General features: G+C 39.0%; 1 protein-coding gene across 1 annotated transcript in view; it reads right to left on the reverse strand.

Annotated features, from left to right (window-relative positions):
* Nucleotides 1-24,327, reverse strand: part of LOC104078480 (suppressor of tumorigenicity 7 protein homolog) — a 56,196-nt gene that overhangs the window by 29,826 nt on the left and 2,043 nt on the right. The window contains exons 4-6 of the mRNA XM_009580128.1: nt 21,898-22,052; nt 18,552-18,649; nt 7,093-7,207 (exon numbers count right to left, since the gene is read on the reverse strand). Coding sequence (XP_009578423.1) covers nt 7,093-7,207; nt 18,552-18,649; nt 21,898-22,052 — 368 coding nt within the window. The remainder of the gene's footprint in view (nt 1-7,092; nt 7,208-18,551; nt 18,650-21,897; nt 22,053-24,327) is intronic.

A 24,327-nucleotide genomic window follows, 5' to 3' on the forward strand; every position in this document is an offset into this window, starting at 1 on the left:
CTGAGAAGTGAATTTTTGAGGCTGATTTCCAGGGCAAACAAAACAGCTAATTCCAGGATGGAGCTTGCTCAGCTCATGGAAGGGGTAATATCATGTAATGAACGCAACAGCAGGGGACCTGACTCACCCAGGAGTCAGTACTACACTCTAATGAGCAAGCAGCAATTATTTGAGGAGAATATCTACAGTCCCTTGGCAATGGAAGAAATACATATACACGTTCATGTTTATGTTGCAGTGGAGATAGCCCTCAGTAGATCCACGCCTGCTTCCCTCCAAAAGCATTTTGATTTTTGTTTGCTCTGTATTAGACTGTAAGTATTTGGTTCTGCTATATCCTGGTCTGATCACTACAATACTTCAAAATCCTCATATAATTTACGCTTCATCTCCAAAAATGGACCCTCGTATTTTAGAGAAAAGCATAAAACAATTATGTCTGGTTACATCTTGAATTTAGCAAGGGAATCAAGTATGAACTAGCTCTAGGAGATACGTCCTCTGTCAGGAACCAAAGTGAAGTTTTTCATAAACAACTGTGTCCAGCTCTGTGAGCCATTTGGCAAAGTATCTTCACATATACTGTTTCCCACCCTCCTGTGATTACTTGTGGAGCTCCCACAATGTGCTGAAAGATGTGGCTGCTATTCTGTTGTCAAAATCATCAAGACATTTTTGCCTAATAAGAACTGATGTGTCAACCTAAAAAAGGCTCTCCTTCTTCCTTATTGCTTGTATCTTTAAACAGAATACAAAATAGTCTAGACTTAATTTATGAGCATTTTCTTTCAATTAGCCCCAGTCAGCTATGGGGAGGGTTGGGAAAGTGAATTCTTACTGGTCATTTGCTTCATAAGCGGTTGTTTGTGAGAGTAAACTAACGGAAAGATGCTACGGATAGAGATTTGGAAACATAGTATCACTACTCCTCTGATTCAAGATATCCAGCATATGCCATATATCATCTAAATAGGTCATGGGATCTATTGTTTTTCTAAAATAGCAACTAAACCAAAAAATGATAAATCTGGATATGGACTGGTGCAACGTCCCCTATCCAAGTCATCAGAAGGCCCTAAATGTGAAGAGACAGGCATGCTGCAATTGCTTTAGTCATTAATAAATGTAAAATCTAAGTCACTAATCAGAAATTACTCCCTATTTTGATCCCAAAGCGTATGTTATTCCCAAGTCAACAATACAGATTCCTATGGGCTTAATTTCAGATAGTCGAATCAACACTAATAGGACTTAAATATTTACTGAAAGAAGCTGTAGATCTGGGGCCATAATTTGCACAGTAAGATCCTTCCAGTCAAACTACTAGTTCTTTTCCATATAGCACTGGAGACAGACTACATTAAGCTGCTGGAATCATTCACGTATTTCCAAATATGTAACTGAAAGTATATCAACAAACTGGAAGAAGTTATGCGAAGAGGTAAAACAAAAAATGGTGGAATACAGAACACATATTGTGCTTTGGCTTGGGGGTGAACCCCAGCTCTGATTTTCTCTCCCTCAGCCTGTCTGTAGACTCTAGTATTTAAGTGACAGGCCAACACTTGGCGTGTCAGCACAGAACTCCCCCAGTTCTCTGCACTTGCAGGCTAGATTGTCAGTCCTTGCACAGGTGGTAGGAAAAATTGCTTATGGGAAAGACTGAAAGTGCTCCAGCAGTGCAGGCTGGATCAGTGGTGACAGAAGAGAGATGCAGTCATCTATAAAGACACAAACATTGAGGAAGAAAGTGAATTAAGCTGATACAAATGGTTAAAAGCAAGAGTAATGGGATGGAATTCAATAAAGGAAAGTATGAACTGAACATCAGGGGAAAAACACTTTGTCAAAAAGATCTAATATCCTGTAGTATTATCTCCCATGAGAACAGTCATTGCATTTTTCCACAAAACATGGTAGAAAACATGCTGGAGGGAGCAAAACTATGAACACAATGATCTAACGCTTACTTTGTGCTTGCAAAACAAAGCAGTTCCGATTCTCTGTACTTTTGACATTCTTCCTCAATGGTGGGAAACACCCCAGTCAAACACAAACACATAGCCACTGTGTATGTTAAGGCCTGGATTTTGGTCCCCTGATAGGATGGGAAAAACATTTCAGCACAAACAAAAAGTGTTTATTTTGCCATGACCACAACTAAAACTTAAACTGTTAAGTTCTGGAAAGATTTTGAGGGTCACTGCTGGTTGTAAACACTTCATATGCAACTCTTGCTGAGGTGAATATCTCAGTGACCAGGCAGGTGTCAGCCCCTTCGATTTGACCAAGTTCAATCCTAAATGCATATAGAGGGGAAGGAATAATTTCTCCTACAGGAGATTAGAAAGAGCAAGATCAGTATAATTAATTTAGACTTTTTGTGCTTTTGCACAAGCAGAAGAAACAAAAACCACCACAGAATCATACAGAAAAAAAAGAGATCAGAAGGTATGAACAGACACGGAACTGATAGAGAGACCTAGCTGAAGTGACAAGTGATTTTGACATGGAGGAAAGAAACTAGTTCTTAGAAGCAGAAGCTGAAAAAGATGTAATGGGAAAAAAGACAAACTATTCTCTTGATACTGCTGTTACACAAACCAGAGGTCTTACCTGATTTGCATCTCTCAGAGAAGGTAGACTAGGCTTTGGTATGACCTTAACTAAAAGGAACTTTCTCATAAGGTCTCTCTTTCAAAGAAACAAAAGGATTATAAAATAGCGTGCATGAGGTAATGGTTGCTTCCATACTGCCACTTGCTACATCTTTAACTCAGAAGAAAACCCTTTCTTGCACTTAGAACATCTACCCAGTTAGCTCCACCAGGTAGACCATCTTCTCAAAAATACCAAACATAATCATGGCAAGTAATGAAACTGATGGAGTGGAGCTGTGATCTCAAATATATACATATACACAAAAACCCTGGAGACCATAGCTAATATAACTGAAGACTCCATGCAATTGGTTCATTAATCTGCAACTCTCTACAAAAGGAATGTCTTCAAGTTCAACGTAAATAGAATTTACCCATTTCAAAAATCTGTAAGGACAAGAAGAAATTGGACAGAGGGGGACTGGAGAAAGAAGAGTAGCCTTGAATAGGCTCATTTTAGAGAACTAATTTCTCTACATTAATTGTTTGGATTTCACTAAATTGAAAGTATTCCAAGACACAGAAGACACTATTTCTAAAGTGTTTCTTCAAAGGCCTGCATTTTGATTTCACACTAATTTAAAATAGGATTCTTTGAAGTAAGCTGTTACCAAATAAGAAAATGTCATAGCCTAGAGCAGAATGAGACCTTTTAAGTTCAAAAACCGCTTTCTTCCTATGTATCCTTTGGTCTAAATTATGTTCTCAAGAGAGCTCTGAATTTGGGCCTCTGTCTACATGGTGACATGGTCTTTCTCCTTCTTTGCAAGGGGATAAGTGAAAGGGGAATCTGTGTAAGGTGTTCCTCCTGCAAACCAGAAGGCTTATAGACTCACTGGAAAACACAGTCATTTAAAAAAAGGAAAGCAAGGACAGGTTTAGGGAGGAACCACTGCATCGCTATTTCTAAATACACAGGCATCCAATCTTTTCAAATCTGACTTTCAATTGCCAGAAAGGTCTGAGTTTTCACACAATGCCCAGGTTACCAGATAATAACAATCAAAGCAACTGGCTGCCCAGGGAAGTTAATAAATCTCTAAGCTCTAAGCATCACAAGAAGCAGACCTACTCCACTGGAAAAGCAAGGAAAGAGGAGCAGAGAAACTTTATCCGCTATGAATACCAGAAGCTTATTCCATCAAGAACAGTCTCTTTAGAAGCCATAACTATTTCTGCTGTAAATAACATGGATACGTGTTAAATCAGAGCCAAAAATCCTTTCAGAATTCAACAGTATTTAGGTCATCTGCACTCTATTGACAGGCACTGAACTCTGAAACTGTAATGATGTAGCTCAGCAACAGTGCATGCCTTCCCACTAATGAGGCCGTTTTTCCATGAATAATGAGTATGGACATCAGCTCTGTTGCCAGGTACATAATATAAACACAATTTAACACATGGCTTTTGGTAAAGCAGCGTGTCTGCTTGCAGAGGCTGAGGTTTCACATAATGTGATCCAACTTTTTAGCCCAGGGTGGGGGCAGACTGCTCAAGGAAATAATTTGTTCATATGTTATCAAAATACAATAAATCAGGTTTGGCCTTAGTCAAAAAAAGGCAGTGGAGTGGGACCAACAGATAGGAAAGTATAAATGAGTTCATTGTTTTATATTCCAATAAATCCTACAACACATGCAACTGATGAGTTCTAAAATGAGCTGAGACTCCCTGAGACGGGCCTTCTGAGACTCATGAACTGTAAGGGTTATACTGGTTAAGCCTGTGTTTGCTGAGTCCTTGCACATACCTAGTGTATACACACACCTTTGTTTATATATGGCAAACCATGAGTTGAAACTGCATGGGTTCAAACAAAGTAAGAAGAGTTTTATTTTGGAAAGCCTCATTTGTTACATTTATGACCTCAGTTTTGACTCTGTCAGATGCTTTTGAGAAAACAAAACGCACCTTCAAGTTTTATCAACTTCCATGACACAAAGTGCCAACATGGTAGTGTTTAAAACTAGGGATCAGTACTTTAGTATGCAAAAGTAGAGCTGGCACAGGAGTTTAGTCCTAAATCTCAGGGCATGGCTTAATTCCCTATTCTGTCACAGTTCTGCTATCTCCCAGGGCTATTATCTCATAACTACATTAAAGACTAGAAGGTGCCTGGGGCATAAAAATGGGCATTTCTATTTACTTGCTTCTTAACGTGCCAAAATAAAGTCCATAGGGATCTACACCTATGTCACAGGAATTACTGAAATACAAGGAGCTACAAGAAAGACTCTGATGTTACCACTTTAACTGCAGATTTCTTCAACCAGACTAAGCACAGCCAAGATCTCTCCCAGAGTCATTACTGCTACTGGATGGCAGCACTCAAGGGCCTGCGTGACATTTTGATCTCTGCTTAGAATGATTTGACTCCAGAAAGAGTTGAAAACATTCCAGGCTGGACTGGTAGCAGTGACTATCGCTAATGTTGCCTGTAATCAGCTGCTTATTTATCTTTCATTAAATAACTTAGTTCTGCCACACCCCGCTGCAGGATTCTGAAATTTGGCAAGATGATCGTGTTAGTATCAAGCCAATGGTCTATTGCTAGTCTCATTAAAATTCATCCTAATTTCCTAAGTTATAAGATGTTAGAAGAAAACAGTTAGCACATATTCAGTGGAAGCTTCTGCAATTTTTTTGGTTATACCCTCCAAAGATTCTTTGCTCATCAAGTACACACATCTCAATACTCCAATAAACTTAGGCATCATCCTCTTGCTGCTGTTCCATGTGATGATACGGGGCCAAGTACCGGGGCTGACAGCGAGAAGCCTCTGTCTGCGTGGGCTCTTACTGTTCTGCTTTTTGGCACCCAGGCAATGCAGCAGAGAATGTCAAATGAAGAGGAGGCAGAAGCCACAGAGAAAAGGATAGATGGAAAAGATGTCTGGTAAGACAGGAGTTGGAAAGTGGGTGAGGAGATATATCATGACCATCACTGTCCTGAAGAGAAGATTGGGACAGGTAGGTAGGAGAGGCAGAAGAATGGAATTGGGAATGAATGGTACTGGCTGAACAAGGAGCCTTTGGTAGGAACTGGGAGCAATAGAAAGCTGAAACTGACCATGCAAAAGAGAAGTAGAAGACAATTCAGTAGACAAATGGGACAGAAGATCAACTAAGGGCAGGCTGGAAGAGATGCTAATTCCTTCAAAGAATCAAAAAGAAAGAGTGGTGAAAGCACTGTGGATATAGGCTCCAGAGCCCATATTGGTAGCCATTTATACAACAGTACCTCAAGTGATGTCCATCTACCTTTTCAAAAACTTTGGAAGTTACAAGCCTTAAAATGTCAAAGAACACCAGAAAGGCTGTAAGAGCTAGTAATTAAGAACATTTTAAAGGCTATGAGATCAGCCTAGAGAAAGAGTTAAGAGATATAAAAATTAAGGCTACCTGTTTCACTTAATTCAGCTGAGTCATGCATGTTATGATTTCATTTTTAGTTATATGATTACATAATATTCCTTTCATAAACTCCCTTGCCATACTCCAGTGCATAGAATGAGATTTTTCTGAGGATGACTGAGGACTGTGTAGTAACACAACAGGAAACTGATGGCTGTAGGATTCCTGATTCACTTGTTGCAGAACTTGGAATGTGCATAGTGAGTAAGCCAGGGACTGCAGGAAGAGGATGAAGAGTGGCACTGTGAAGGTCGTTGGATGCTGCTCAAGAGAACTGGATTGTATTCCTGTTTCTGTCACAAAGTTTCTACACAATAGAAGGAAAACCCATTTAACTTAAATTAAACAAAGTATGCCAGTTGGCGCTTCTTACTCTGTCCTTTCTCTGTTTGAGACCCTGGTGTCTCTTAATTCAAGTTCAAAGGGCTAGAGCTGAAGTCAGCAGGAGCTGTGATTTAAACATAAAAAGTGATGTAATGCTGCATAAACCAATGTTTACTGAAAAATACTGACAATTAACATGAAAAGTTCACCTAGTCTTCTGAGCTGTCCAAGTTTTCCCCATAAGCCATGAAGTCTGCTACTCACTAGACTGCTGCGAAGTTAAATCAATTAATGTTTGTAAAGCACTTGTACGCTACTAAGTCAACATTCATAGAAAAGTCCACACGGGAACTGATAATTCTTTCTTCAGACAAGGTTTGAATAGCATGCAATAAGAAGTCTGCAGAACCTAAACAGTCATTCTTTAAAGATCTTTAAAGATCTTTAAAGCAAAGAAAGCACTGAAGAGCTGCTAGTAATTGATTTCCATTACCCTGTACAATGAATTAAGCATGGGTTGGCAGAAAAAATGCAGAATGTTTAATCTTTGGATTAAGGACTGTGTAAAGGGACCTATGAAGCTCATGCCAATCACCTTAATTACAATGTTTCCTAAATTTTAAGAGTTTGGCTTAGAAACATTGCTTCTGTGTGTACCATATAAAGAAAATATAAATATATATGAACTTACCATCATACTTTGCTAAGACTGCCTGGACATCTGCATACGCTTGCAGTTCCAACAAAGCCTCTAGCAGGTTTTCATGGATGTTGAACATGCTGAGCAGAGGAAACTCCTTCATCAACTAAAATCAATAACATATGAAAGGGTTAGATTATTAACATGGAAAAGGGTTTCTTGTTCAAAATTAAATAACCAACACAAAGTTAAAACCCCTCAGTTCCCCTTGTTCTTGGCTCTTTCCCAAAGTTCACTATTACCTCAGACATTTCTGAGCTCTTAATGGACACTGGGTCAGGTTTCTTGACAAGACATGCTTTGCATAGGATGTAATTAGTCAAATCCAAGAACACAGCTGCCTGAATACGTAACTCTCCTTCAATTAACAGGCTTCTTCAAAGTGAAGAAGAGTTATCTTATTGTACTGGAAAAGAATCTTCAACAATGTAGTTCCTGTATATCAGCAGTAAGTAATCTAGCACCTTTCTGGTATATTAGTAGAAAAAACGGAAAATACGTTGAAAAAAATCAGAATAAAATCGAATGAGAGAAGCTTACATATATGCAACTATATTATCAAGTATGTGATATTAGGATTTGTAATCATGGATATTTTAGAACACAATTGCAATTGTGGCCAATATTAAAAAAAAGAAAGAAAGAAAAGGCAGCAACATTAGGAAAGGTAGAGTTTATACAAATCTAACACTATAACTAAAGAATCCACCTTGTATGACAAACTGAATGAAATGTGTAGTTAAATAATCTAATCCTTTTACATGTAAATGCCTTTACTTCATGAACTAACCCTTTGAGAGGTACCGGGGATTTGTTCTTAGATATCCTCAGTTTCAGTGTCTGCATAGATTTAAATGACTGAAGCTGATATTCTATTGCATCTCCTTTTTGAAGCCACACTTATTAGAAGCATCCATGTTTTTTACTGCAGAATTGATTAAATAATATTTTTTATTGTCAGAGTGATTCTCTAAAGAACTGAAGTGTTAAAAGATCCTTGCTTCCTTGTGTCCTCTTTATGGCTGTTATACCTTAACTGCCTACACGATGTACATTCAGCACAAAAAGGTCCCACAATGTAGAACTAGGATAGCTGATATTACTGCTGTTCTTCAGGAACTTGCAGGGGAACACTACCATTTACAAACTGAGATGGTTTATGAGAACAGAAATCTATAACAAACCAAGCAAAGAAAATTATTTGAGATCAGCCTTGCTCAATTTGAGAATAGGAAGTTGGACCTGAAAACTCAGTCACTTAATAAACCTACCTTTGAAAATATAAACAGAGAAACTGATGAGAACCAGCAAATCTTAATCTCACAAACAGGAAACATAAACAAAAATAAGCCAGGATTGAAACAAGAGGGGTGGAAATTCACCAAGAACTTTAGAAAATGAGAAACAGGTAATGCAGTAGAGCTTCTTCACTCTGTTGAGGAAGGTATACAGAGATGCAAAGCACAGAGAATTTCTTCCTTGTGTTAATGGTCTGGCATAAGCTAATGTAAGAACTATTCTGACCTTAACGGATAAGCCTATCGAAATTTGGCTATCTGGATAGTACTGACTTTGCTGCAGTTTGAGGATTATTAAAATATCTAAAGCAAGGATGACAGTGTTTTGTTTAATTAATTATATAAATTTCTGGTGAGAATCATGATCACTGAGACAGCAGCTGAAAGAGCTCGCTGCATTTTTGATGCTAGTGGCATGGGGATGGCCATAAAGCTCTTAGTTTCAATGGTAGGAGCTGAACCTGTAAAAAAGAATACAAACAAAACTGCATAGTTTGCAGGCTTTTCTCCTTCTCCAGTTTTCCAAAAAATGGGCCGCAGGCCTTGGTGCTCATCTAGGTAAGTGGAAGGATTTGATGAGAAAATAAAAAGTTTAAGTCATTGCTCATGAAGAAAAATAACTGCAGGTGAAAATTCACATAGTTGGATTAATCAGTTAAGGATCCAGCATAAAGCCTACTTCTATTCGTTCTTGTCCTTACTCACTATTGCATTTTTAACAGAGGAAGCTACTATTTGGCAGGAAAAAGCATGACAGAATCTGGCCCTATATAAATAGTGATTTAAAGTTCAGAATGAACATATTGCAAAGAAACCCCTCCAAAGGATTAAGAAAGATTATCCCTGCTCATTGAGAATGAATAATGGCTGGCAGAATAACATTCCCTCCATCAGTGAAGAAAAGGGAAGAGCTGCAGCTAGTTATAGATGCACTATGGCCACTAAAAACTCTCACTCTGGTTCTCCAGTTCTCACTGACGTCACTCACTGATCATTTTTTTCTATTTTAATTAGCTTCTGTCAGAGTGATAAACCTTGCCTAAGACAGCAGCAGAACAAAGGTCACTGTCTGGATTGCCAGGCCTCCAAACTGACAAGTGTTAATAAAGGTTTCATCTGGGAAAGGTCAAATGTTAAGAAGTCCAACCCAGTTATAATGAACTCAGTTGATATTGTAGCTACAAAAATAAAACCTCTAAGTAGCCACTCAGCTATTTGAACATTGACTGTGCACAAACGACAGCACATTTGCTATTAAAAAAAAGAAAAAAAAGAGAGGACATGAACTCATTTCTCCGTCATCTTAGGATGTATATAGTTTTCACTGCAAATAATTTTCAGTCACAGCAAAAATCCGTTTTTTGAGAAACTTCCCAGAAAGTAAAGCCACTTAGATGGAAGAATATTACGACAAGTCATCTTTTAGGCCTCATAGTGAAAGCAAACACTGGGGAAGAAAAAAAACGCCACACAGGTTGCAACATAGGCCTGCTGGATGGTCATGGCAGGCCAAATACTGCGTCATGCTGAGAAGCAACGGAGAGCGGACTGTGAGCCTGCTCCCCTCCCTAGCAGATGGAGAGGGAGGCTGGCTCACACTCCACACAGAGATGTAAAGATGGGCACATTATCCCTGAACACGAGATGAAGAACACACCCTCGAGTTCCCCAGACCCGTACAGCATCGAGCTCTAATCTGGACTCTAGTGTAAGAGGCACAGACCTGCCTTTGCACCCAAAGATTTATTTTCTGTGAAGTTACAGAATAACATTTGCCAAATTGTTTGGCTTATCAATTTTAATTCTCTTTACGTCTTTACTGTAACCTGACAAATGCTTTCATTTGAGTGGCAAGCACTGCACTTAAAGAAAAGACAAAGGCTCTGTTGTCATCTTTCTCCACACCTTAAGACCTTCAAGAGAGAGTCATCAAATTCAGCACTCAAGATTTCTCACCAAAGCTCTTTACATAAACACTCGTTAGGACTAAAAGTTTCATTGTAAAATTCCAGTTAATTGGTTTCTCAGCTGGTATGAAAGAGCTGTGCTCCACTGAGCCAAGCTTATTTTCATAGCATATGAGAACAGACACCACATGGCTATGAATGTATTCCCTTTCAATACACGGATGTTCAAACAGCTATTGAACATATACCAAATCTATGTTCACAAGGATTTTACTTTGAACTTGTATTGGTCAAAATACTTTCTAGTGATTAAATTCAGACCTGGGGCTGGGTTAGCCCATATTCTGTTCTAATTGCTCTGCACGTTTGGGGGGAAATAGACACATGTGTAGAAAGTGGAATGGCTTTTCATTGAAAGATTCGTTAGGTATACTGCAAATACACAGAAATAGTAGCTTTTGCAGAAAATGAATAATTTTTAATTTTTTAGATAAATAATATTTTGGAAGTGTAAGTTCGCAGAAAAGTTCTGGAAATAAGTCTGACACAATTGGATATCTTATCACTAGTCCTGGGAGGGCCATATTTCCAGACTCACCCCAATCCATATTGCAGGGTGTAGGCCCAATGATTTTGTGATGGATATGAAAACGTGATGATCACAAAAAATGCTTTATGGTACAAGGAAATCCACATCTGATTTATTGGATGAGCAACAAGTTTTATCTCCCAGAACAGTTCAATGAAGAGGACTCCCTTCCCTGAGAATATTTCAGTCATCAGCATTTTCTCATTTAGATCTAATTTTTGAAACATTTTCAAGGAATGTAGCTTTAACTGTTGCATCCGTTATTCTCCCTGTGATGATATTAATGTCATGCATCAATTAGCAATGATACATTATTTGCGTAGAAAACAGCTTTAAGCTACAGTTTATGCCTACGACTAGACCATGGGACTCAAGGGAATACAGGGGTGGCTAAATGAATGATCTTATATATAACCTGATGTTGACACAGTTATTCTCCATTTGCATTATAGCTGTATGCATGCTCACATATTTTACGGGCAGTGCATGCAACCATTCATTGCTGCTTATACTCATATCTTCTCAACAAACAAACAAAAACATTTTTATATCAATGTATTCAACTAAGTGCATTCATAAATATGAAAACTAAATCCAGCTTAAAATGAAGAAACAACAAACAAGAGAAATTCAATGCAAACAGTGAAACTGTTGCAACCTTAATTGCTAGTGTATCTGTTCCCGCAGCGGGTATCTGAAATCATAAAATTTGCCTCCTAAAAGAGGAATGACTGAGGCTGCCATCTTCCAGGTGCCACTGTCCACCACCATTGAAGAATCAAGCACACAGTATGGATAACACTGCTATTTTCACAAGCGCTTTGCATAAGCTGCTTCTTGTATATGACTTGTAATCTGTAAGAACTGTTAACTGAACAAGGTAGAAAAGGCAAAACTCCAAGACATTTCTGAGTAGAAAAAATAGAAACCTCCATTTCTGTGGGCTTCATTGTCTACAGCTGAGCTTTCAGATGTCTAAGCTCTGACTGAAGCTTACCCTGGGCTTGAGGCATTTGCAACATGTCACTCCACATTGACTCTCTGATGTCTAATAAGATACACTAATGCTTAAGTTTTTCTCCTGGCCAGCTCACCTGGCAAGGACAGAAGTGAAGAAACATTGTCAGCAGACTAAGTCTAGCACACAAAAAGGCTCTGTTAACAATGTCAGATGCTTAAAAATTAGGCTAACTCCTGGTCCTAAAAGTGCAACTCATTCCAGCGTGGTCTCAATGTGAGTGGGATTCATGTGATATAAACAGACACTCTCATAGCTCTCGGAGTTGGAAAATGATCTGAAATACACTGGACCCACCTGAATTAAAGTTCTGCTTAATTACAGCAAAAGTAGGATTCTGACATTTAATGCATTTCTCTATGTGCTACATTCCTTTTGGCAAATAATCACTGTTTTGTTTGGAAGCAGCTCTGCAGTTACTCTTTTAGAGCTCAGAGAGGATAGAAGCTGAGAAGCCAAATCTGCCAGAACCTGTTCTTTTGGAGCTTGGAAACGATTAGCGGTAGGATCTACATATTTTCATCCATGTGTGGAATTCAGGGAATTTGACATGTCATCTAATAGTTGAACTTCAGAGTGTCAGAAAAGAGACCCAGATCCAGTTTACACTAACTGTGGGATGGCACAGGTATAAAATTTGCTGACATTCCATTTTTAATTTGGCAAATATGAGTTTAGTCCTAGTGCTCCATAATATTCACAGATAATATGACTTCTCTTCAATGTAGGATTAACAACGAGTCAAAAAAGTGAAAAATGTCTTACCGAATACGCAAGCTATAAGGAAATATGCTAGAACATGCAGCCTTTGTGTTCTCTTTTAATTGGAGGATTAAAGCCTTCAGACTATGACTTGAGTTCTTTAAGGAATGTAATTATGAAAATGCTGTTATTTGGACTGTGTTGTAAAAATGCACCTATTTCAGGAATAAAGAGAATTTTAAAGGCAGATGTGGCATGAAACCAGAAGAGCGCAAGTTGTTCCAGATGTACATTTACTACTATACAATCACATCACATAAAAGTAGTAATAGTGATAAATTATAATAATGTTTGTTACAAAGATTAGTAACTTTATAAAGCATGAAAATAAAGTCATTACTCATAGCCCTCTTCAAAAACATTCCTTTATTTGCACCATCCCAAAGTACTTTTTGCAGAAACTTTGCCATATTTTTAGAAGTAGATTTTTAAATGAAATTAAAGTGAGGAAATGACCTAGTAGCTCAAAAATGGGCTAGGAGATTCCGGAGAGAAAAAACAATACAAAGCCCCTGAACATGGAGCGATGCAAAAGGGCAGACAAAAAGGAGTCCAAGTTACCAGGGCTCCTACCAAGACTATGTGACTATATTCTAAGACTACATTCTATCTTAATAGAATCACAGCATTGGAAACCCGTAATTTATATGAGAAACATTATTATTTGGTTTAGGTAGTAGTCACCAAATTTCTAGGTTTTGAGGGTTTTGCACAGGATCACAGCCATGACAAAAAGTGAGGGGTCTGAGTCATGTGCAGATAAAGGGAAGGGATAAACACCATCAGGGGAATCACAGGAGTCTCCATTTTATTTAAGAGCCCATTCAAATGAAGGATGTTCCAACCTGCCCCTCCCACTTACCAATAACATGTGAATCTGTGACAAACCAAACCACATTTGAATATAGAGACATATGGAAATGTTAAAATCAGCATTTTTATCACTTGCTATTATTGCAGAGCTTACATGCCAGAATAAGGATTAATTGAAGATACGACTCTGTGGTGGAGATTGGCAAATGTCACTGTTCACAAGTGTAGCACTCTTCTGAAATTTATGAGATAACTCTTGGTCTTGTTTAACTAAGAAGTACTCTTCCTTCAAATTTTAATAAATGGTACTTTAAATAACTGCTACAGATATTAATAAAGCTGGAATCCCACTCAAGGCAGAGCAGCCTGCTTAACCTGACCTGTGTAACATAAGCCAAAGAATCTGGCTCACTAATGCTTGCCTCAAGCACAGAAGTATTTGAGAGAGACAGACAGTAGCTACTGATGCAAGTAGCTACCGATGCAGAAGTTGTGTTAAGTTGCTAGGGATCATAACATCTTTATTAGCAATTAGTACTCTTTCTTTCACACGGCTTGAGAATTCAAGGTGCAGAACACTGTCCTGGCTATGTATTCCCATTACCTGAGAGCCAATCAGCAATGCATACAAGAATACAGAATTCAAGAGAATATTGAACAGAAAACCTAATTCAAAGCCCAGCAAAAGAGGTTGCCAAGAAAGTATGCTAGATTTGCAGAACCATCATACCAGTAAAACCCACTAATACTGCTGGTCATAAAAAGATAAAAACCCAACCCACCCATTTCATTAAAATTGTTTTAGTATGGGTTAGTACCCTTTTGAAGCCTTCAGGTGACATAACCTCTCAAACCATTTTAAATGCTCAGGTATTTAAACAACTTATCATGCAGCCCATTGACAAGCATGCAGCACTCTAACAATACAATCTGCTTAGGTATTGACAATTCCTTAGTGTCTCCCATGGCTTAAAATATGCATTTAGAGACTGCAGGTGGGCACCGAGATGAACACACAAACACATCCAACTGAAATATCCTCAACAAGGTTCTTAGAGCTAGGTGCAGAGAAGTAGACTTCTAGGTCCTTTACTGTGATCTGAAGAGTAATTTCTCAGCAGACATGACTGATCCCAGAAATAAAAAGTACTTTTCTGACCCTTAAAAAGTGTTTTGGTTTCTGATCTTCTCCACAGCTGAGGAGAGACCTGGGAGAGTCTCTTCTCTCCCTAAACCTCACTTGTTTCTAAACAAAGCTGCAAAGCATAGGGCAAGTTGCAATTCCACTGTGTCTCGGAAACATATACTTGTTAAGCCTACAAAGAAATCTTCAAGGGAGTGCAGGGCCATGGGGTAGGAGATAAAGACACTCTAGAGTGAGTTTCTTTCATCTTCTCTCTGAAAGAGGAAGCAACTAAGAGCTTTTGTTCACTTTGTCCACTAGCACACCTTCTGCCTGTCACCCTTCTCTTTCCTAAACATACATCACCCTTCAATGAAAGCTTGTTCCACAGTCCAAACGTTCTCCAGAACAATCCCAAGAAGCTCAAATTAATTTGACAATTCACTCTCTTGCATGGTACACTTTCACCTGGATACTCCAGTGACCCAGTCAAGGGAAATGCTGTGTCGGTCTGCCCCTGAATTCAGTAGTGCAGTCACTGATCCTGTTACCTGCAAAGTACAGAGAGAAGTGCCTTTGCATACCCTCCACACCCTCTCTGTTTTTAATCAATGAAAAACATGAAACACAAACCCAGCACGCTTCTGTTTTCTTCCATTGTCATGGTGAGGGAATCCACAAGGAGCAGACAGAGAGCAGCTGGTACAAAAGGCTACCCTTGCTCCTCAGAATGTAGCTACACGGCTTTCAACATTGTCCACAATAAAGATTCAACATGAAGGGATACTGAAGATTCCCCACAGCCACCATTAAGGCCTTTCACCTCCGCACATACCAGATTTTCCAACATCATTTAGAACACACTAGTTTAAATCCTCCTAACATAATCAGCACAACAAATAAAACAGCCAGCATTGTAGACTTTCTCCTCAGAGACAGTAAAAGAGATCTACTTCCCTCACAGACCATATCACGCTCTGTATAAACAGGAATAAAACTGGAATAACTCTGTTGACTAGATTGGAGTTATTCCAACAATATACTAATCAAAATGAGATCATAAGTTAACCCAATATATACAAATAGTGACAGCTGCTGGTTTCTATAGCAAAATATAGTAAATAATTATCATCAGAAACACAAGCAAAAGCAACACCTATGTATGATTCAATTACATGCTTCCGTGAAAATTACAGGTTCGTAATTCTCATTAATTCAACTCAGCTAAATGAATGACATCCAAGCAGCAAAGCCAGAAACAAAATACTACCTCAAAATCAATCACAGAAGCAACAGAAATTCCTACCCAATTTTTTTAAGTTAAAAAAACCTGTTTTAAAAGTTTTTTAAACAATTTTAAAAAAACTGGTTTTAAATATCTTCAATACAATATTAAAGAATATGATTTTCCTATCAGCAGTGTATATAACCATAAAATCAAAATCTTATTTAAGTCACCAACAACTCATTTTCTTTCCATCAAGGTGTTTTAAGCAGGATCTCAGTCTTTTCGTACATAAAATTCAAGTAAGACAATCTAAACCAACAGTAATGTCCTCAAGATGGCCTCATATATGCAATGAATTAAACACTCTCAAATATTTTATTTTTTCAAAGTGGCAAAGACTCAGTACATCCCAATCATATTTCCCAGATGGTGTCATGAACCTCTTAACACTTCATTCCCATCATGTTCCATGTCTTGAGAAATCTGTTTTCAATCTTTCAAACACAAACAGGGCCTCCGCCCTCTGTCCCCTGTTGCTAGAGTCAGCAGTCCCCAGCCAACATATTCTTCATATTCTTTTTAGGGTGAATAAATTCATCTCCTCCCTCATCAATCACATAGAAACCTTCAATGACACAATCATGTTCTTCAAACTTCTTCATAAGTATATTATTTACGTCTTCTATGAAGAAATGGAGGATATGCATTCATCAGAAATAAGTAGCTCCAAGTCAGTCTAAGAAAAGCATCTGTAAAGCTGACTTGACCCTACTCTTGCTCCCAGTGTATTGGAGTTGTGACCTACAATTTTCTCTCTAGTGACAGAATAAGCCATTCATTACAATCAAAGCATTCTGGGTCTCACTTTGCATAAAAAAACTAGGACTAGATGGACCACCCAAGTCCCTGAATCCAATTCTCTGCATACACAATTAACCATACATATTAATATCAGCAGCAGAAGGCTTCACAGAGTATCTGTTCCATGTAGCCCTATCTACAAATCACAAAACACATTCAGCAGCCCAATGCAAGCTCCAGAAGTGGCCATAATTATGATGTGTGACATTTGAATGTGGAATTCAAAATGTTATCTTTCTTGTATATTAATGCCAGAACTTAGAATTCCAATGTTTGTCCCCAAACATTTCAGTATTTGTCCCAGAGTGCCTGTGTAACAAAATTCATGAAGAATCAGTGGAGGTGACTGGACTGAAAACAAATTTTTGAAATCAACATTCTCCCAGCTGACCACAAGACTGCAAAACCAGGTCTTTCTTCCTCGTCCCTCTTTCTCACACTCCTAGCTATACAATGGCTGGGTTTTTGACAAGTTCTTTTTCAACACCCTTGTCTGAGAGCCTTGTGATTCTAGGGAGTAATAGTTGTGTGCCTGAAAAGCCCCAGCTAGAGACAGGAAACAAAGTTACTCACCACTTGCCATCTGGTATTATTTGGGATAAGGACCTGCATTATTACAATGAACTCTGCTCAATGTTTTAAAAAAATATTCATGGGTGCCCCAGTTCCAGGAGAAGATGCTGGGTGCTGGATTCCAGACATTCTGGCCCTACTGCCACTGATGAAAGTGCCTAAGCTCCAGAGAAAGTCACTTGCCTTTTTACATTAAAATTCCCACTGACTTGCAGCGAGAATTTCCCTTTTCACTAGGCAGGTTTCAGGACCATTCATCTGAGCTGCCTAAAGCACACTTTACAGGTGTTTCATTCTGGTCTGGGATTCCATTTTGTGCATCTAAAATTTAGGTCTTTCAGCTTAACTTGGAGAACTCTTGGAGAATCTTGCTGGATTCACCTCTACCTCACTATTGCGGGAGCTGGAAAATGAAGTGTAAGAAAGGACAACACAGGAAACCGGTAAGCAGTTTTACTATCCTCTGCCCAGAGCTCTAGGGCTCCATTCCTCCTTCTGTCACAGACTTGCTACCTCGGGTGAGGCAAGTCACCACCTCAAAGAACTGTGTTCCTAATCTGCATCCAGGGGATGTCACTTGAAGAAATGCCGGGCATTCGCAGCTATTTCTAAACTTAAGCATTTTACATACTTGAAACAGATGCAATGCCTTATGCGGACAGCTGCCCCTCCTGCCATCCCCAAAATAGCTACTCTTTGGTGTTTCCGATTTGTAGCTTACTGACTTATGACTACCATTGGTAGCTCCCCTGCCTACAAAACAGGGATATAATCATCCCCCACATCAGAGGGAAATCAGTTCATTATAGATTAATTACTTGATTTTGACTTCTCAGTAACAGGTTTTGCATGAATAAATAACACTATCCTCAGGAGTGAATAGTGTGACGTAAACAATGCACAGAGCCAAACTGCAGCTTCGCAAGGAGGAAACAGAATACTTAAGACCTGTTTATTAAGTTAGTGGCATTCATTACGTGCTTCAGAAAAAACGTTATGTAACCTCATGATCAAATAATTAAGGACTGCACTCCATTGCACATGTACCAGGATGGGAAATTCAGTCTGTATGGGCAACTGTCCATCTGGTATTTTATGACTTCATAGTGTTGCTTTCACAACCTTGTAAAGATTAAGTTAAGAGATCGTTTATGTACATTACACATACAAAATTACTATCAGCAGTGCTCCATAAAAGATGCTAACTTGTAAGCAAATACGTATCGTTTCTATGCTACTATTATCTAAGTATCACATGCGAAACAAATCCAAACTCACATCTCTCATCATTTTCACTGCTTCCCTGGTCCTTCCCAGCTTTCTTGCACACATTGCCAGTCTCCTCTTAATATAAACTAACACATTGGTGTCCCTTCCTGTGTAAGAGGAAAAAGAAACAGCATTAAGATAAAAAAGGTAAAACAAAGGTTTATTTAATATTCCAACACAAAAGGAAACAGTTTTCTTGCCATTTTTTGTTATTCACTACATCAATGCTTTCACAATAATTTTAATAAAAAATTACCAACTTCTGCTGATTTAGATGTGGCATAACATCACTGAAATCAGTGGAATTACTCCAGATACAAAGTGGTATCAATAAGGACCCATGGGCTGGCCTTATACCTATGAAATACAAGCAGAGCTGAAGGTACAGAGAACGCTATAGGGTATAGACCATCAAGTAATCAAGTGAGGCAAGAACCCCTATGAAGTTAACATTGGCACAAAACTCTGTGGTCACGCACACAGCATTAAATTATTTACCAATTCACATACTTAGTTAAGACAAGAGCATCCATGAAAATGCACGTTATATCCTGCCTTTTTTGTAAGCTATGATGTACATGCTTGTTAACAGGAGATGTAGCAAAACAAATCCTCATCCTCTAACAGTCTTTTTTCTTAATGATTAGAAAAAAAGAAGTATACCCTGAACTTTCCATTTACACAGAGCCTTTACCTGTTACCCAGTTATCATCTTCAAATTCCTCACACGGCTAATTATGGATGGCAAATTAACATGTTTCAGATATGACAGTCCTTTGTGCTGGAAGATGCCCTAACAGCAAAGATGACAGAAACTAAACAGCTGCAATAATTATTCTCTTGTAGAATTCTTACTCGTTTCATTTCTCATTCTCTTCCCTGTAATTCCAATATGAACTCTTAGCATGCTTTTGGACCAACAGGAAATGAGCAGACAGCTAACCATCTATAAAATTACTATATCATGAAAATATAAGACACCTGCTACAAATTATCTTTGTGTATAGTATGCAGTCTGTAAAGATTTTAGTCTGTGCCTAACATTTTCAAGTCTTTCATAATAAGAACAAGATGTGCCCTGAAAACATTCCAGGTACCTACAAATTGTTTTAAAGCTGTGATTACAATTTTCAGATAGATTACGCAGCAGGTTGAAAGTCTGACTTCAGAAGAAAAAATAAATAAGGGAGGTAAGGAATTTCTTTAGCTATATTTTATATTATGTAATTTCTTATCTCTATATTGATTCCTGTATATTTAGTAAACAATTTATTAGTTACATCTGTTTCAACATGTTTATGTGGTGTAACTAAGAGGTATACATTTCAGGCCAAGCTTCTTTTCAGAAGGAATGGTCAAAAAGCATTTACTTACTACGAAATCAAGGTAACCTTCCAGGCCAAAATTTTCTGAGGTGACTAATGATTTGGGGTGACTAACATGAGCCACCTTAAAAGGAAGATTGCCCACGCTTTCTATAAATTAGCACTTTTTGAAAGAGGTTAAGTTGGGTACTCAGTCATTATTTACTCTTAAAATTCATGGTCTAACATAGAATACTGTATGAAGGAGATGAACACATGAATAAACAGAAATAGAGAGCTGTTGTTCAAGAAATTACACAGTGTTTTTCACCTGTAAAAGATGAAATGCCTATTTTTCACCCCGAAGTCAACTTCAAGGACCAGAAATGGAATGACAGACAACTCAGAACCATGGAGTAACTGCAACACATGGTCCTTCCTCTCTAAAGAGATCTGAGCTCTCCCCCTTTGTAAATCATGCAGAAGTCCAGCATATAATCAAGACAATCCTACTTGAAGCCCCTGTATCCAAGGCACCATCTGAGGCTGCAACTTCTCTAACTTCTGGGGATGCAGACTGACATTATCAAGGGGAGTGGCATAGAGAAGTGCGACGATCTAGCCCCTCCTGAAGCTGCAGTCAGAGCTGGCAGGCACTTTTCAGTCCTTCCTGCTCTGTGGCAATGCACTTAGTTTTGCAATTCAACTGGTTGCTTCCTCTGTTGTGATACTGAAGGTTCAGGGTGTCAAATTTGATGATGACAGTAGCCATCTAGCACACGCAGGTTACAAAAATACCATACGTACATTTGCCTGCACAAACTTAACCAGGTTATCTTGGACATAAGCATTGTGACGGTGTTTAATTACTCTTATTGTGTATTTTTCATAGAATCACTGTCATTTTCTGCGCTCAGGATGGATTGAGTGCACAAATTAAGGTTTCACAGACAACCATAAGCTTGCTAGAGCCTGAAAATTGCTTCAAGGGCTCAGCTGCTCTACATTTTTATTTTCTCCAAAAATAAGCAAATCATCCTAAATATAATTTTATAACCAACAAATGTTCAAAATACTACCCCCAAGCTTTATAAACCTCAGGTTTTCAGGTATAGACTTGCATACACTTTTGAAACCAGAGATCACAGACAATTTCACTATGTACAATTTTTATCAGCAATCTTCAAATTATGTGAGATAGCCAGAGGCTGTGAATTCAGGTCCTGAGAAACCCAAAGATGCCCAAAGTATGTTAGTACTTGTACTTATGTAATTAATTGGTATTATTTTTGCCTGAGGTATCCATTGTAGACTAGAAATAACCTAGACTGTTTGCTTTATTTATCTTTTGTTCATTTACTGGCAGTGAACCCTCATGTATTTTCTTAGGTTTAAGAAGCATCTCATAAATATCAGCACAGCAGCTAAATCTGCTTATTCAAAATTTAAAAAAAACAATAAAAATCTAGACTTTCAGTTAGAGCACTGCATTATTTCAGTTGTTAATTTTTATGTTTCTGTGACCTTCTTAAATGTTCGCAACTAACTTTTCAAATGTCATACTGGTTAATGGGTCTCATTAACTTTTACACAGAACAATGTACATATTTACCCTTATACCTGATGGAAAAAAGTTGGCAAAACATCACTTCACTCCTGTTTCCATCATTCTTTACTGCCTTTTCACAACATGAGCCCATGTTTTCAAAATGGCTAAAGGCACTTCAGTGCAACTTCCTAAAACAGCGTCCAGCATTTTCTGAATATCAGATCTCTTTTGGCTCTGCTACCTTTTCTTTTCTGTTAAGTACATGCTACATATTTTCTACCATGATAAAGGAAAGGTGCATCTGTAATCTGAGCACTGCTAGCTCAGCAACAGAATCAATCAAAACCACTGAAACCGAGTAGTCTGGCTCTAGGGCCATATTCCAGCCAATGTTAAATACTGAGTACATAGGTCTGAGAGGGGAAAAAAAAAAGCAAAAAACAAAGAACTCCCTGGAACTTCTGTCCCTTTAGAAACAGCTATTCCCTCCGAAGAAACTTACTGTGTTGGGCTTCATACTGCGCACCATGGTGCTGTAACTGCTGGCTGCGCCTGTAACAGCCCTCTCCAGCTTTCAGAGCTTGCTTGAACAGCTTCTCTGCTTCTACAATCGTTGTTGCTTCCTCTTCGGCCAAGAGAATATAGGCAGTAGCACACCTGCAAAAATATCAGAGGAAAAACCATGAGAAAATTGCATGAAGTAAAAGCTATACAAAGACATGCAGACTGGCAAGGATGTATCAATACAGAGGCAATGGAGCTTTGTCCATATACCTTTCTGATGAACTATTCTGACGAATAAATATTCTGGCAACCAGACCATGAATCTCATTTGTAGGTACTGTATCACTCAGCCACTTGAGTAAACCTACTGACAATTGTCCCAGAAGGTAAAGCACTGTTTCACTAAGCAGTCATGGCCTACATCACTAAAACTCCTTCTGGAAACCAAGACTAGTTTTATGCACTATTGTTTTAACACAAAATGTCTCCATTACTGTATTGGTCTGAAAAGAATCAATAGACCCATAACACTTGCCATACGCAAAGAACAGATTATGAACGTAATTGTAGAGATTAAAAAACAAAACAAAACAAAAAATCCCCCCAAAACAGAAAAGCAGCCATAGGAATACACAGAAAGGTGAAATGCACAGTGGGAGTCACCTCATCCAGCTTTTAGCTGTCTAATTTACATCTCTTAATTATTTGTGCCCCTCCACCTCCATCAAGGAGCACCTTCACAAAACCATTCATTTCACATGTTTAAATGTCTCTCTAAGAATAGGGTGAACTGCTGAATGGAGGTGCCTCTCTCATCATTGACTTTAGGGGGAGCCCAGGCAACTATTTTAAACTTGATGGCCACATTTTTAGCAGCTGAAGTTAAGTGGGATATAGCCTGTTGACTTCTTTCCGATACAAAGCACGCTGCTGATAAGATTCTTCTTTATACAGAAATAGAATTGGGCTGCAGCTGCCTCTAGTTGCGTTTCAGAAAGTCATCAGCTGAGGAACAGGAAACAACAGGTCTGGGTAAAAACGAGATTCCAGGCACCAGCACTTGCTGGGGGCCACCCAGCTGCAAAGCATCTTGGCAGAAAAGGACTTGGCGGTCCTGGTGGACACCAAGTTCAACATGAGCCAGCAATGTGCCCTTGCCGCGAAGGCAGCTAATGGTATCCTGAGCTGCATTAGGAGGAGTGTTGCCAGCAGGTCGAGGGAAGTGATCCTTCCCCTCTATTCAGCTCTGGTGAGGCCACATGTGGAGTGCTATGCCCAGTTCTGGGCTCCCCAGTACAAGAGGGACATGGACATACTGGAGAGAGTCCAGCGAAGGGCCATGAAGATGACTAAAGGACTGGAGCATCTCACATATGAGGAAAGGCTGAGATAGCTGGGACTGTTCAGCCTGGAGAACAGAAGGCTCATCAATGCTTGTAAATACCTGAAGGGAGGGTACAAAGAGGACGGAGCCAGGCTCTTTTCAGTGGTGCCCAGTGACAGGACCAGAGGCAATGGGCACAAACTGAAACACGGGAGGCTCTCTCTGAACATCAGGAAACACTTTTTTACTGTGAGGGTGACTGAGCACTGGCACGGGTTGTCCAGGGAGGTTGTGGAGTTTCCCTCCTTGGTGATATTTAAAAGCCATCTGGACATAGTCCTGTGCAACGTGCTGTAGGTGGGCCTGCTTGAGTAGGGGAGTTGGACCAGATGACCTCCAGAGGTCCCTGCCAACCTCAACCATTCTGTGATTCTGTGATATGTGAGTAGAACAGGATAGCTCACTTCTGCAAAAGCCTTTTATGCTACATGCTCCCTCAGTTAAAAAGCTGTCCAGGAACAAACAAGTCTTTTTCTCCTTCTGATGAAACACGTGAAGGACAATCCATAAGGCACCAGTTTATGAAATTCTAGAATGCAGTAATCTCTGACAGCAACCTAAGGGACTCTCTCCACTTTATGCACCTCGGCAATGTTTATACAGTTTGCCATCCAGTAAAGCATCACAGCATTGAGTTTTTTGTGGGATCTCAGAATACTACGCTTCTCATTGAGAAAATAAATAATGGATTCAAAGACCGAAAGTCCCAGAAAATTACATCATATTCTCTCACACTATGAAATTAGTATTTCAGAAGGTGTTTACGAGTCCCTTCTTTCTTGCCTCTGTTCAGGACGACTGAGAAATCCAAAAGGGAACTCTCCATCCCATAAATGCATATTTCATACGCTCATCAGGAGGCAACTTAATTAACACTTCACTATGCTGATCCAAAGCCCACTGCCATCAGTGGGAAGACTCCCATTGTCATCACTGCCCTAAGGATCTTCTGGGTGGCTAGCACAACATGCAGCTGTGCTTTTTTCCTGCCATCGTAGGCCTTCCTGTGACAGGCCTGTAATCATGGTTAAAAATTACTGTAGC

The sequence above is a fragment of the Fulmarus glacialis genome, unplaced genomic scaffold, assembly GCF_000690835.1.
Source record: "Fulmarus glacialis isolate BGI_N327 unplaced genomic scaffold, ASM69083v1 scaffold9326, whole genome shotgun sequence".
Classification (NCBI taxonomy): Eukaryota; Metazoa; Chordata; class Aves; order Procellariiformes; family Procellariidae; genus Fulmarus; species Fulmarus glacialis.